The following is a 10,827-nucleotide window of genomic DNA, read 5'->3' as shown; positions in this document are numbered from 1 at the left end:
TCAGATTGTCGTGTGCATCGAGTTCACGATCGATGTTCACAATTTACCGATTACAATTTAATCGCCAGGCATAAAGTAATCTTCAAAAAATATGGGCCGCAGAATATAAAAAATATCTTAGGCTTAACGCCGGTTTGCCGGTTCAAACTGGTATTTTAGAAAAAACCGTCATGTTGATGTTCTAGCAAACCGTCCAAAAAACTCTGCTTAAAATACCAATTTGTTGTGCAAAATCTGGTATTATTGGTTCAACCAACTGATACGAACCAGTTTTTAAAGCATTGTCTAAGGCTTCCCCTTTCTAAATCCAAGTATTTAAGGACTTTGATTTTAGTAATAGACCACCACCGTAACTTCATTCTTATCTGTTTAATGAATGTCGTTCCAAGATCTTTTAATAGTTCAGATCAACGCAATCTTAATCAAACATAAAGTTATATAAGTTAAAAAAGGGTATAGAACTAATAAAAAGGAAAAGAGTGCAAAAAAAGGAATAATTTAAAAGTATTCGTTTGAGATTCATTGTTTTGGGGTGGAAACCAAGATGGGCTTTATAAATAAATAATCTTTAAATATAATTTTTAATATATTTTTTTCCTTACATTCAATTGTTTTGATACACCTTTCTTTGTTTGCATTTGAATAACATCAACTGAATATTTTATTACATATTAAATATCAGTATTACAAAAATCAGTATAATTAAATTATTTGTTTTTCAAAAAAGAGGTATGGTTGTCTTCATGCTCCAACCTAATTTCACTTTTCTTTTACCGGACTTGAACCCATTATTAACCAAAATACATAATATTCTCCCACTTTAATAGTTGATAATTAAAGCCCAACATTTAATATATATTTTTATTTCTTTTTTAATACATTTTTAATTTTAAGTTATAATTTAGACAATCTTGAGAAAACTATGGAAACAAAATTGCTTTAACATCTAAAACACCCATAATTCAATCTTTATCTTCTCATACTCTACTCCATTATTCCTCAAAAATCTTTATTATTTTTTTTAAAGAAAATTAATAATCTTTCCTCACCTTCATATTTCCTGCAAATTTTCACTTGACAAAGTTTATGTTTTTAATGTTTTTGATCTCATTTTGTTTGTTCTAAAAAAAAAAATCAATTTACAAAAAAATTTCAACTTTTAATTTTTATAATTTATATATTTATCTTGTGGGTTTTTATGTTGATCAAGACGGTAATTATTGATTGAAAGAAGAGAAGAGATGAATAATAATAACACCATCACCTCCAAGAGTGGGGTTACAGACCCCCCAACAAAACCCAACCCACCCCAGTCCATCACCAGCCAGTTGGCTTCTTTAACGCCGCCGTACACGGCTGCGCCACCGCCACCGCCTCCCTTAACGGAAAAGAAGAAAAGAGGCAGACCCAGAAAGTATGGCCCAGATGGGTCTGTCACTAAGGCTTTGTCTCCTAAACCCATATCCACTGCTGCTCCGCCGGTCATCGACTTTTCCGCCGGAAAAAGACCCAAAGTCCGCCAACCCACCGCCGGAAAACTTGACCCACCCAAAGAGCTTGACTCTTTAGGTAATAAAGATTATGTTTTGATGTTAAGTTTGAATCTTTTTATGGTTTTCTTGGTTTTTGATTGAGTCTTTATTTATTTGCTTAAAGATTAAAGTTTGAAGGTTTTTTTAGGGTTTTGGTTGAATCTTTAAGATTGTGTTTTGATGTTAAAGTTTGAGTCTTTTTCTGTTAATATGATGTGGGTGTGTTTATAATTTGATGTAATGGAACTGTTTGGAGATTTTCTAGGGTTTTGATTGAAGTGGGACCTGGTTGAATATTAGATCTTGATGTTAATAGATGGTTCTAGAAGCTATGAGCTTTATGTATGTGTGTGTGTGAATTAGGAGAATCTTGTAACAGATGATTCTAATTTTGTGGTTAACTTTTTGGGACATTTGTGTACATATGACATTCATACATTGATATACATGACAAGAAAGAACATACAAGATGATAAAGATGATGTTTTTATTGAATCTTTTCTACAAAAACAATGTTCCATGATGCCAACAACTATGCTTTCTTGTTTTGCAAGGAATCAAGACTTTTCCTTTATTATCTTGTAGGGTTTGTTTGTTGTTTGTTAAACAGTGGGGCTTCCTGCACATTTTCTGTCTCACATACATGTGTTTGTTTTGGATTTTGATGTCAAATGTTGACTTTCATTAATTCGTGGTTAGGTGATTGGGTTTCAAGCGCGGTTGGCGCCAACTTTATGCCACATATCATCAACGTCAATACGGGCGAGGTAAACGTTTACTATTTTTAACCATCCGGTTTTGTGAATCTTTAATAAATTGAGTATAACCGAGAGTTGTTTTTGTTTATGGTGAAAATAATAACAAGAAGCACTAAAGAAACCTAAATTAGCTGATGAGTTGGCTAAACCTGATAATAATAACTAATAATCTAGTTTAATTATTGCTGAATATTTTTATTTTGTTTTTAATTAGGACGTGACAATGAAGGTAATATCATTTTCCCAGAAAGGACCTCGCGCGATATGCATTTTGTCTGCAAACGGTGTAATTTCCAGTGTTACCCTTCGCCAGCCAGACTCCTCAGGTGGTACATTGACTTATGAGGTGATAAACGAACTCGTTTTGGTCTTTTATTATATTATCATTTAATTGGTCCCCATTTTGACACATGTTTTCTTTTTTAAGGGCCGTTTTGAGATTCTTTCATTGGCTGGATCATTTATTCCATCTGAGAGCGGAGGAATAAGAAACAGATCTGGTGGGATGAGTGTTTCTTTGTCAAGCCCAGATGGGCGGGTTGTTGGCGGCAGTGTGGCGGGACTACTGGTTGCCGCCAGCCCCGTACAGGTATTTCTCTATCTTTGTTGAGTTCTTAAACCGCTCGATTTCGGGTTTTTCCAGTTTGATTTTTTTGGTTAAACCATTTGGGCTTGAATTTTTGGGTTGAAAAATGGCCCAAAATAAAAAATTTGGGCCTAAATATTTTTGTTAACAGATGATTATACATTTGGGCTAAATTTTTGAGTTACACTATTTATTAATTTATCAACTTCTTAATAAGTTATTTAGCATTCAAATATTCATAAATTCGGTTTTAATTACATGCGAAACCGAAACCGACCGAAACTTCGGTTTTTACGAAAACATCTAACCAAAGCATAAGTCTATGTTTGGGTTTGGATTTTTCGTTTACTGATTGTTTTTTTTATAGTAATTCCCGATTAATGTTTGCTGTAAACCAGATTATAGTCGGTAGCTTCTTGACGGGCGTCCAGCAGGAACAGAAAACCAAGAAACAAAAACCCGAAAACATAACAATCACCATCCCGACTGCAGCTGCTGTCCCGGTTCCAGTTCCCGTCTCGGTCTCTGCACCGGTTCCAGCACCCGTGCCTGTCCCGTCACCGGCTGGTGAGACCAATGAGCCGTTATCTGCTAAACAAAACCTATCATCACCTTCGTTTCGTGGAGATAATTGGTCTTCCTTTAATTCCCCTGAGTCTCGGAGCAAGCCGACTGACATCAATGTGAGTCTTCAGTAGTAACTTACAAAGGGTAATTTGGTAAACTGACTGCCTTGGCGATTAGACGATGATTCTCTCACCTTTTTTCATAATTTGGTTGTGTATGTAAAACTTCTTTCCGGGTGTTTTTAGTTTGGTGTTTGATGGATTGGCAGTTGATTCGACCATTAGGATTAGCTTTTCGGTAGAAGTTTGGTGTTTTCATCATCATTATGTTCATCAGGTGTTATCTGTAGATGATTTGGGGCATTCCAAATTATTCGAGCTATTTTATAAAAAATGAATCCTGTGTTTCTTTGATTTTGTCACAAAATTTGGATCAATGGCTCATTCATGGTAGTGGTTATGTGATTGCATGCACTTTACATGGTTCATGATGTCATGTATTTGAGATAAGTTTGTTTTTCTTTCTGTTGAATATATGTAGAATTAGAGGTTTGGTTCTATTGGTTAAAAGGTTGGACCACTCAATGTGCTTTACCTCAACTTTTACCTCCACGGGCGAGGAAAAGTGCAGATTTGGGCTACTTGTCGCATGGTCTTAAATTCGAACCCAATCGAAAGGATTTTACTGTTGTGGGTCTTTGGGCGGTAGGCTTATCCTAAAATAAGAGATCGTGGGCTTGGACTGTCTTCGTAGACACATGGTCAATGGTGTCTGTCTTGTCATTGAAGTACCCCGGATAATCAGACATTTTTGTAAGGGGAGAAGAAAAAAGAATGGTTGTACCAAATACCAAAGAAGTATTGGTTTGGTTTTCAATAATTTAATTTGTTAAAAACATGTGACAAAAATAGAAAATATAATAGTAAAAATGGCATAACTATTTGATTCGAGTCTTTAGGTTTTTGATTCGAATCTTTTAGTTTTTATTACCGCTGTGTTTCAGAGTTACAGTTAAGGAGAGAAGAGAGAAATGATTTGGAGTGAAAAGAAAATTTTTGATGTCCTAGAGATCATTTTTTGGAGAGAAATGAAGAGAGGAGAAGGGAAAAAGAGGGCTTATTTCTTTCTTTCTTTCCAAATTGGAATGATTTAAAGAGAAAGAAAGTCATAAACATCACATTGAAACTGCAATTCTATGTTTACCCTCGTCAACATGATGGCGGGAATATCTTCCACTCCCCGCCATGTCTTTAACAACCACCTTCCATCATCTCTTCCAAATTGATTTCACTATTCTTCTGGTTCTGCACAATTTTGCTAAGGAGAAAAGTCAATTACAAGTAACCCATGTTGCTTTTTTCCTTTCAAAAATTATGAACCTCATATAATTGCTACATGCTATTCCTTTATTGTTAATCAATAGATACAACGTTGCTAGCTATTTGTCTAATCCTAACTATTATCTATGATTATATTCATCAGTATGTGTGTTAATTTTACCTAATTAGCCTTAATTAGAACCCTAAATTAGCATAATTGTCAACAATAGCAAAAGCAAATCCGGTTACTATTCGATTATTACGAAAGCACAAGTAGATTCAATAATTATCATAACTTCAAACAGAAAAGACATAGTCAAACAATTGTAGACACTATGGTTGTAAACGAGTCAAGCCGAAACCAAGCTCAACTAAGTTTAAGGTTGGTTCATTTTAAATGCCAACTAACCCAGCCTTGATACATAACTAAAAACGTCTATATGCATAAATTATGGATCAAAATCAATCCTTTTTGTTACCTGCTACATAGAGTTTATTCATCTAGGTTTAAAAATGCAGATATATAAGCAACACCAGGGATGTTTTCTATTAAAAATGGATAAGATCTTTTCATTTTAACCACTATTCACACCAAAGTCACAGTTAAGACTTGTCTTCAAATATCTAGAACATTAATGAACATAAAGTCTATATGTTATAATATTTGAGTTTCAGTTAATTAATTATAATAGGTATTTTTTTTAACTTGTCAACCTAGCGAACTTATTTAACAAATCTCATATTTACAATGTCTAACCCTTTTAACAAGCTAGTTAAACTAAAAACAATTACATAGTTTATGCCATAATAATACATTAATTGTTCTCACCTTGAGCTCAATTGTTATAGTGTTGTGTTAGACGATCTTGTAATTTAACAAATTTGACTCTTAGGCCATATCTATGTTGATTCATATATAGGTAGTTTGATGGAAAATTAGACATGCAAAGTAGTTGAACTTGTTCGAGCTAGACAATTGCAAGCAGCTCACCTTATTTGCTTATTGCTGGCTTTCGTTGCACTACTTAGACTACCAACCAGAAAGCGTGCTAGTTTACCTACGAGAGATGAAATCTTACAAAGGAAGTATGTACGAGAATAGATGTTACATAACCTTTTAAATGGTGGTAAATGTCGTGACCTTATTCGCATGAGTGAAAAAGCTTTTATGACATTGTGCGGTATCTTAAAGCGCGATGGTGGACTTCGACCTACTCAACGCATGTCTGTCGAAGAGCAAGTTGCATGTTTCCTACATATTGTGGGTAATGATTTGAGAAATCGGTTTACCTCTTGGTTATACCGTCGTTCTGCATCAACAACTAGTCGGTGCCTCCATAGAGTTTTGCAAGCGATTATATCATTAGAAGGTCGTTATATCCAACAACCTAAAGGTGATATTGTCCTGAAAGAAATTCAAGAAAAAAAAGGATTTTATCCTTTTTTTAAGGATTGTATCGGTGCAATTGATGGAACACATGTACGCGTCAAAGTACCTAATAAGGATGCCCCTAGATATCGTGGTCGTAAGGGGTACCCGACTATAAATGTATTGGCTGCTTGTACATTTGACTTAAAGTTTACATACGTGCTAACTGGATGGGAGGGTATAGCATTCGACTCTAGAATTATAAAGAATGCATTTACTAGAGATGATAAACTTATAATTCCAACTGGTAATTTCTTAAACCAAATTTAATTAGTTGTGTATGCATTTAATATAATACTAACTCCAACATGTTTATAAGTAGATATTGTTTAGTAGACGCGGGTTTACCTCATATGAGTACCCTACTAACACCATATAGAGGGGTTAGATATCATTTGAAAGAGTACTCAACTCGTGCCCCTCAGAATGCAAAGGAGCTGTTTAACCTTCGTCATGCATCACTACGTAACGCAATTGAACGAGCATTTGGTGTCCTAAAAAAGAGGTTTCCTATCATTAGAAGTACAACAGAGCCATTTTACTCTTGTGAAACACAGTCTGACATCTTTTTGGCATGTTGTATTTTACACAACTTTTTACTTGAGGAAGACCGTGACAAAGAGCTTGAAGAGGAGGTCTTACAAGAGGTGTTAAATGGACCACAAGAGGAAGAACGTCAAAATAGAAGAGACATGCGTGAGGGAAGTACCGAATACGAACAACTAAGGAACTCAATTGCAACTAGCATGTGGAATAACTATATAATGTATCCAAATTATGAAATAGATATGTCAAAGTAGTTTTAGAATAGTAGATTATGGTATTTCAGTTTACTTTGTATTGACTATTATGGTTTCAATTAATTGGTGATTTGGTTCTTGTTTAATTACTTATGTGTGCATATAGTAATTCTATTTAGCATAAGAAACTATTTACATATTTAAATATGTGAATTTTATTTATGTTACCATGTAGAAAGTTATAATGAGCAAACACGAAGCAATCGAAAAGAAGGAAACACTGAAGTAGACGGAAAATATGGATAACGCATTCATACAAGCTATGATAACGCAAAAGGATAATGGAAATAGGGTTAATGGAAATTTTACCTCAAACGCATACGACAATATGGTTAAGGAGCTGAGAACAAAGTTTCACATGAATGTATCAAAAAAACATTTGAAGAATCGATTAAAGACGCTGAAAGAACATTTTTCTCAATGGTATGATTTGTTTCGTGGAACGTCATTGAGTGGGTTCTCATGGAATTCAACTACTCAGTTAATTGAAGCGGAGGATGAAGTCTGGGATAATTAATAGAGGTAAACTTTAATTCACGGGTGTTCTTTGGGGTTTTTTTTTTAATTCAAGATAAAGGGTGAATTTGGCATATAATCATTTCGAGTCTGAATGTTTTTTTTTTCTGGTCTTTTGTAGCTATTTTATGAAACAATATCTGTATATTTAGGTGTAGAATTGCACAAGCAGAAAAACCATAAAAAGCACCATTTTTGTTTGTGTATATTATCCTTAACTTGGGTTCGGGCTTGTCGTTCTTTTAGGTTGGTTGTTTTGGGGTTAGGTTATATCAGGTCTTGGCTCCCCTCGGGTCTGAATGTTTTTCTTTCTGGTCTTTCTAGCTATTTTATGAAACAATATATGTATATTTAGGTGTAGAATTGCAGAAGCAGAAAATCCATAAAAAGCACCATTTTTGTTTGTTTATATTATCCTTAACTTGGGTTCGGGCTTGTCCTTCTTTTGGGTCGGTTGTTTTGGGGTTAGGTTATATCAGGTCTTGGCTCACCTTGGGTCTGAATGTTTTTCTTTCTGGTCTTTCTAGCTATTTTATGAAACAATATATGTATATTTAGGTGTAGAATTGCAGAAGCAGAAAAACCATAAAAAGCACCATTTTTGTTTGTTTATATTATCCTTAACTTGGGTTCGGGCTTGTCGTTCTTTTGGGTTGGTTGTTTTGGGGTTAGGTTATATCAGGTCTTGGCTCACCTCGGTTCGGGTTCGGCGTTCGGATCTGGTTATAAAAAACCCACCCCTACTATAATTCTATACATGAATATTTATTTTATTGTTTATAAAACTAATTATCTTGAATTTGTTAAATCGTCGAAGTCTGAAGCTGAAGCATTCAAGACAAAGAAAGTCTCAAACTTTAATGAAATGCAAGAAATTTTTGCAAAGGACAGGGCATCCGGTGCACAAGCTGAAACTGCTAAAGAGAGAAATGCGCGATTCCATAAGAATGACAACATTAACTTAGAAACATTTCCAGAAGTGGATGATTTCTGTGCTGCAAATGATGTAATACATGAAAGCCAATACGATGTTGATGATGATATTGAAGTGATACATCCTACGTCTTCCCTACGTGAGCAGTCTTCAAGTGCAAAGAAATGTAAGAGTAGAAAAAGGAAAGTTGAACAAGAAAATGAAGATTTAGCCTCTATGATTATGAATAACGTTGGCAGTGTGGTTAATGCTATTTTAGAAGGCAATAAAATACTAGAAAGAGCTTATCATCGTGAGTACACAGGAGAGGAAATTTGTAATGCATTGGAACCAATGGGTTTGGAATTACATGAAATTAGGAAGGCTTTAAAGTACTTGGCGACCAACCAAGCAGATGCAAGGATGTTATTTAGTTGTCCTCCTTATATGCGGTTGGGTTTACTAAGAGATATGATGGGTTCCGGTAACTAAGAGAGTTTAGGATGCGCTGATTTAGTTGAAGTATTTCCTTTTTTTTAGTAACATCGTACATTTATGACTTTATTTCTTTGTTGGGTATTTTTACTAGTTGATTATGGGTCTTGGGATTGTTTATGATGCTAAATTACATTGGGTTTTGAAATATTTATGATTTTGCTATTGTTAACGGACCATTTCGTGGCTGAAAATGGGTCAAGTCAGTTACGGGTTCAAAATTATGCGTTTTTTACCAGGGGTATTTTTGAAACTTTGGCAGCTAACAAAGTGCAGTAGCTGCTGATCACATTTTTTACCAGGGGTGTTATTGGTTGTTTAAATACCAAAGTTATTTCAGGTATTCAATTGAGTCATGAACCCCTTATTATTTCTTCATAATTGTTTGCAAATTTCATTGTTCAGTGTGTTTTAGCTTTTGTTCTTTTATGTTTTGTTAATAAAATAAGAATGACAATGTTAATTTTTATTTAGGTAATCAGATTTGTTTATAGCAGAATGATTTTAATGTATACTTTTAGTTATAGGCAACAAAGGTGTTTACAAAGAGAAACTGATTTAATTGCAGCAAGTATAACGGGCCAAAATATTGCACCAGTGGTATATTAGTAATATGCCAAAAAGTGCTAATATTACCTCATAAACGTATTGTGTTTTAGTTGTTTGTTTTAATGGGTCGTGTGCTTCTTGCAGTGTTGGTTAGTATCCATCTTTCTATATATTGCTTACATGCTACCATAGGCTACAATGCTACAGTATGTGTCACGTGTTTACTCGTCCCCAGGGATGAGCTCGGGATGGTACCGGTACCAATCCCGAGAATCCCGATCCCGAAATTCGGAAATAGTTGGTACCGGTACCGAAATGTTCGGTTCGGTACTGGTACGGTACCGGTATTTCGTGAGAAATTTCGGAAATATTGGTACTGTACCGGTACCGATACCGAAAACTCAAAACTTGGTACTGATTCGGTACCGACGGTACCAAATAGGTACCGAATTCGGTACCGACGGTACCAAAAAGGTACCGAATTCGGTACCGGTACCGGTCGGTACCCGTGCCGAAAACGCTCATCCCTACTCGTCCCTATGGATCATGTTTCATGTATATTAGACAATAATTGTTATTGATTTACCAATGTTGACAAGGTCACGTGAGCAGGTTCGTATAATTGGTTTAATGATCGTGGTAAAAGAATAAGTGGAGATGTTGCATTTGCATTATTAAATCAAGTTGCTGCAACATGAACACAAATCAAATTAGGATTGGTACTTTAAGCTTTATCTTTTTATTATGTTAATTTATAATTATTGATAAAATATGTAAAGATTGGTAGCTATTAGACTAAAGATGATCGATCATTTGTGATCATAAGAGATGTGTTGACTTTATGATAGTCAAACTTGAGTTGAAATATTGATTCGGTTACAAAAGTAATATGAACACTTTTGAGTTATTGCCACACTCTGACTAGCATAATGCGGAAGCGTAAAACGGGAATGTAACATACACCTCTGGTATCAACCCCATTGTTTATAAAGAAACATTACAAACTAATTTACATTATATTACATTGATTTATCTTTGCTCCCAACTAGGCGTTACAACAAAATATGTTCGTTATAATATTCTATTCGTACTAATAACCTTGCGTCTATTCACATAGCATCAAGCACGATCCACGACAGGTAGCACATCATCACATTATTCCAACTTTGGTACCATTCCTGAAAAGCAGTTTAAAACGGGTCAACTACTGGAGTTGGTGAGTTTCACAAGTTTCAAGAAAACAGTTATGAATATTCACAAGTTAACACTTGTAATCGTGATATAAGTATGTATGTATGTAAATGATGTAATTATACTAAGCTACAGTGAAGCCTTGACTGTTTGTGCTGCGTGCATCCATTTC

At 34.8% G+C, this 10,827-nt stretch overlaps 2 protein-coding genes across 2 annotated transcripts; both read left to right on the top strand.

The window, feature by feature from the left end:
* The first annotated feature begins 1,241 nt into the window (after positions 1–1,241).
* On the top strand, positions 1,242–3,665 carry LOC143636801 (AT-hook motif nuclear-localized protein 1-like). The gene is made up of 5 exons (XM_077104301.1): positions 1,242–1,569; positions 2,232–2,299; positions 2,505–2,636; positions 2,718–2,879; positions 3,275–3,665. The coding sequence occupies exons 1-5, from the start codon at positions 1,242–1,244 to the stop codon at positions 3,572–3,574; spliced, it is 990 nt and encodes a 329-aa protein (XP_076960416.1). The 3' UTR covers positions 3,575–3,665.
* A 3,654-nt stretch (positions 3,666–7,319) lies between these two features.
* Positions 7,320–8,921, top strand: LOC143636790 (uncharacterized). The gene is made up of 2 exons (XM_077104292.1): positions 7,320–7,503; positions 8,305–8,921. The coding sequence occupies exons 1-2, from the start codon at positions 7,320–7,322 to the stop codon at positions 8,910–8,912; spliced, it is 792 nt and encodes a 263-aa protein (XP_076960407.1). The 3' UTR covers positions 8,913–8,921.
* Positions 8,922–10,827: the final 1,906 nt, after the last annotated feature.

Source organism: Bidens hawaiensis, unplaced genomic scaffold (genome assembly GCF_021521415.1).
Source record: "Bidens hawaiensis isolate Kalapana, Puna unplaced genomic scaffold, B.hawaiensis_p1.1 tig00008044_1, whole genome shotgun sequence".
Lineage (NCBI taxonomy): Eukaryota > Viridiplantae > Streptophyta > Magnoliopsida > Asterales > Asteraceae > Bidens > Bidens hawaiensis.
This window is presented reverse-complemented; position numbering and strand designations above follow the sequence as displayed.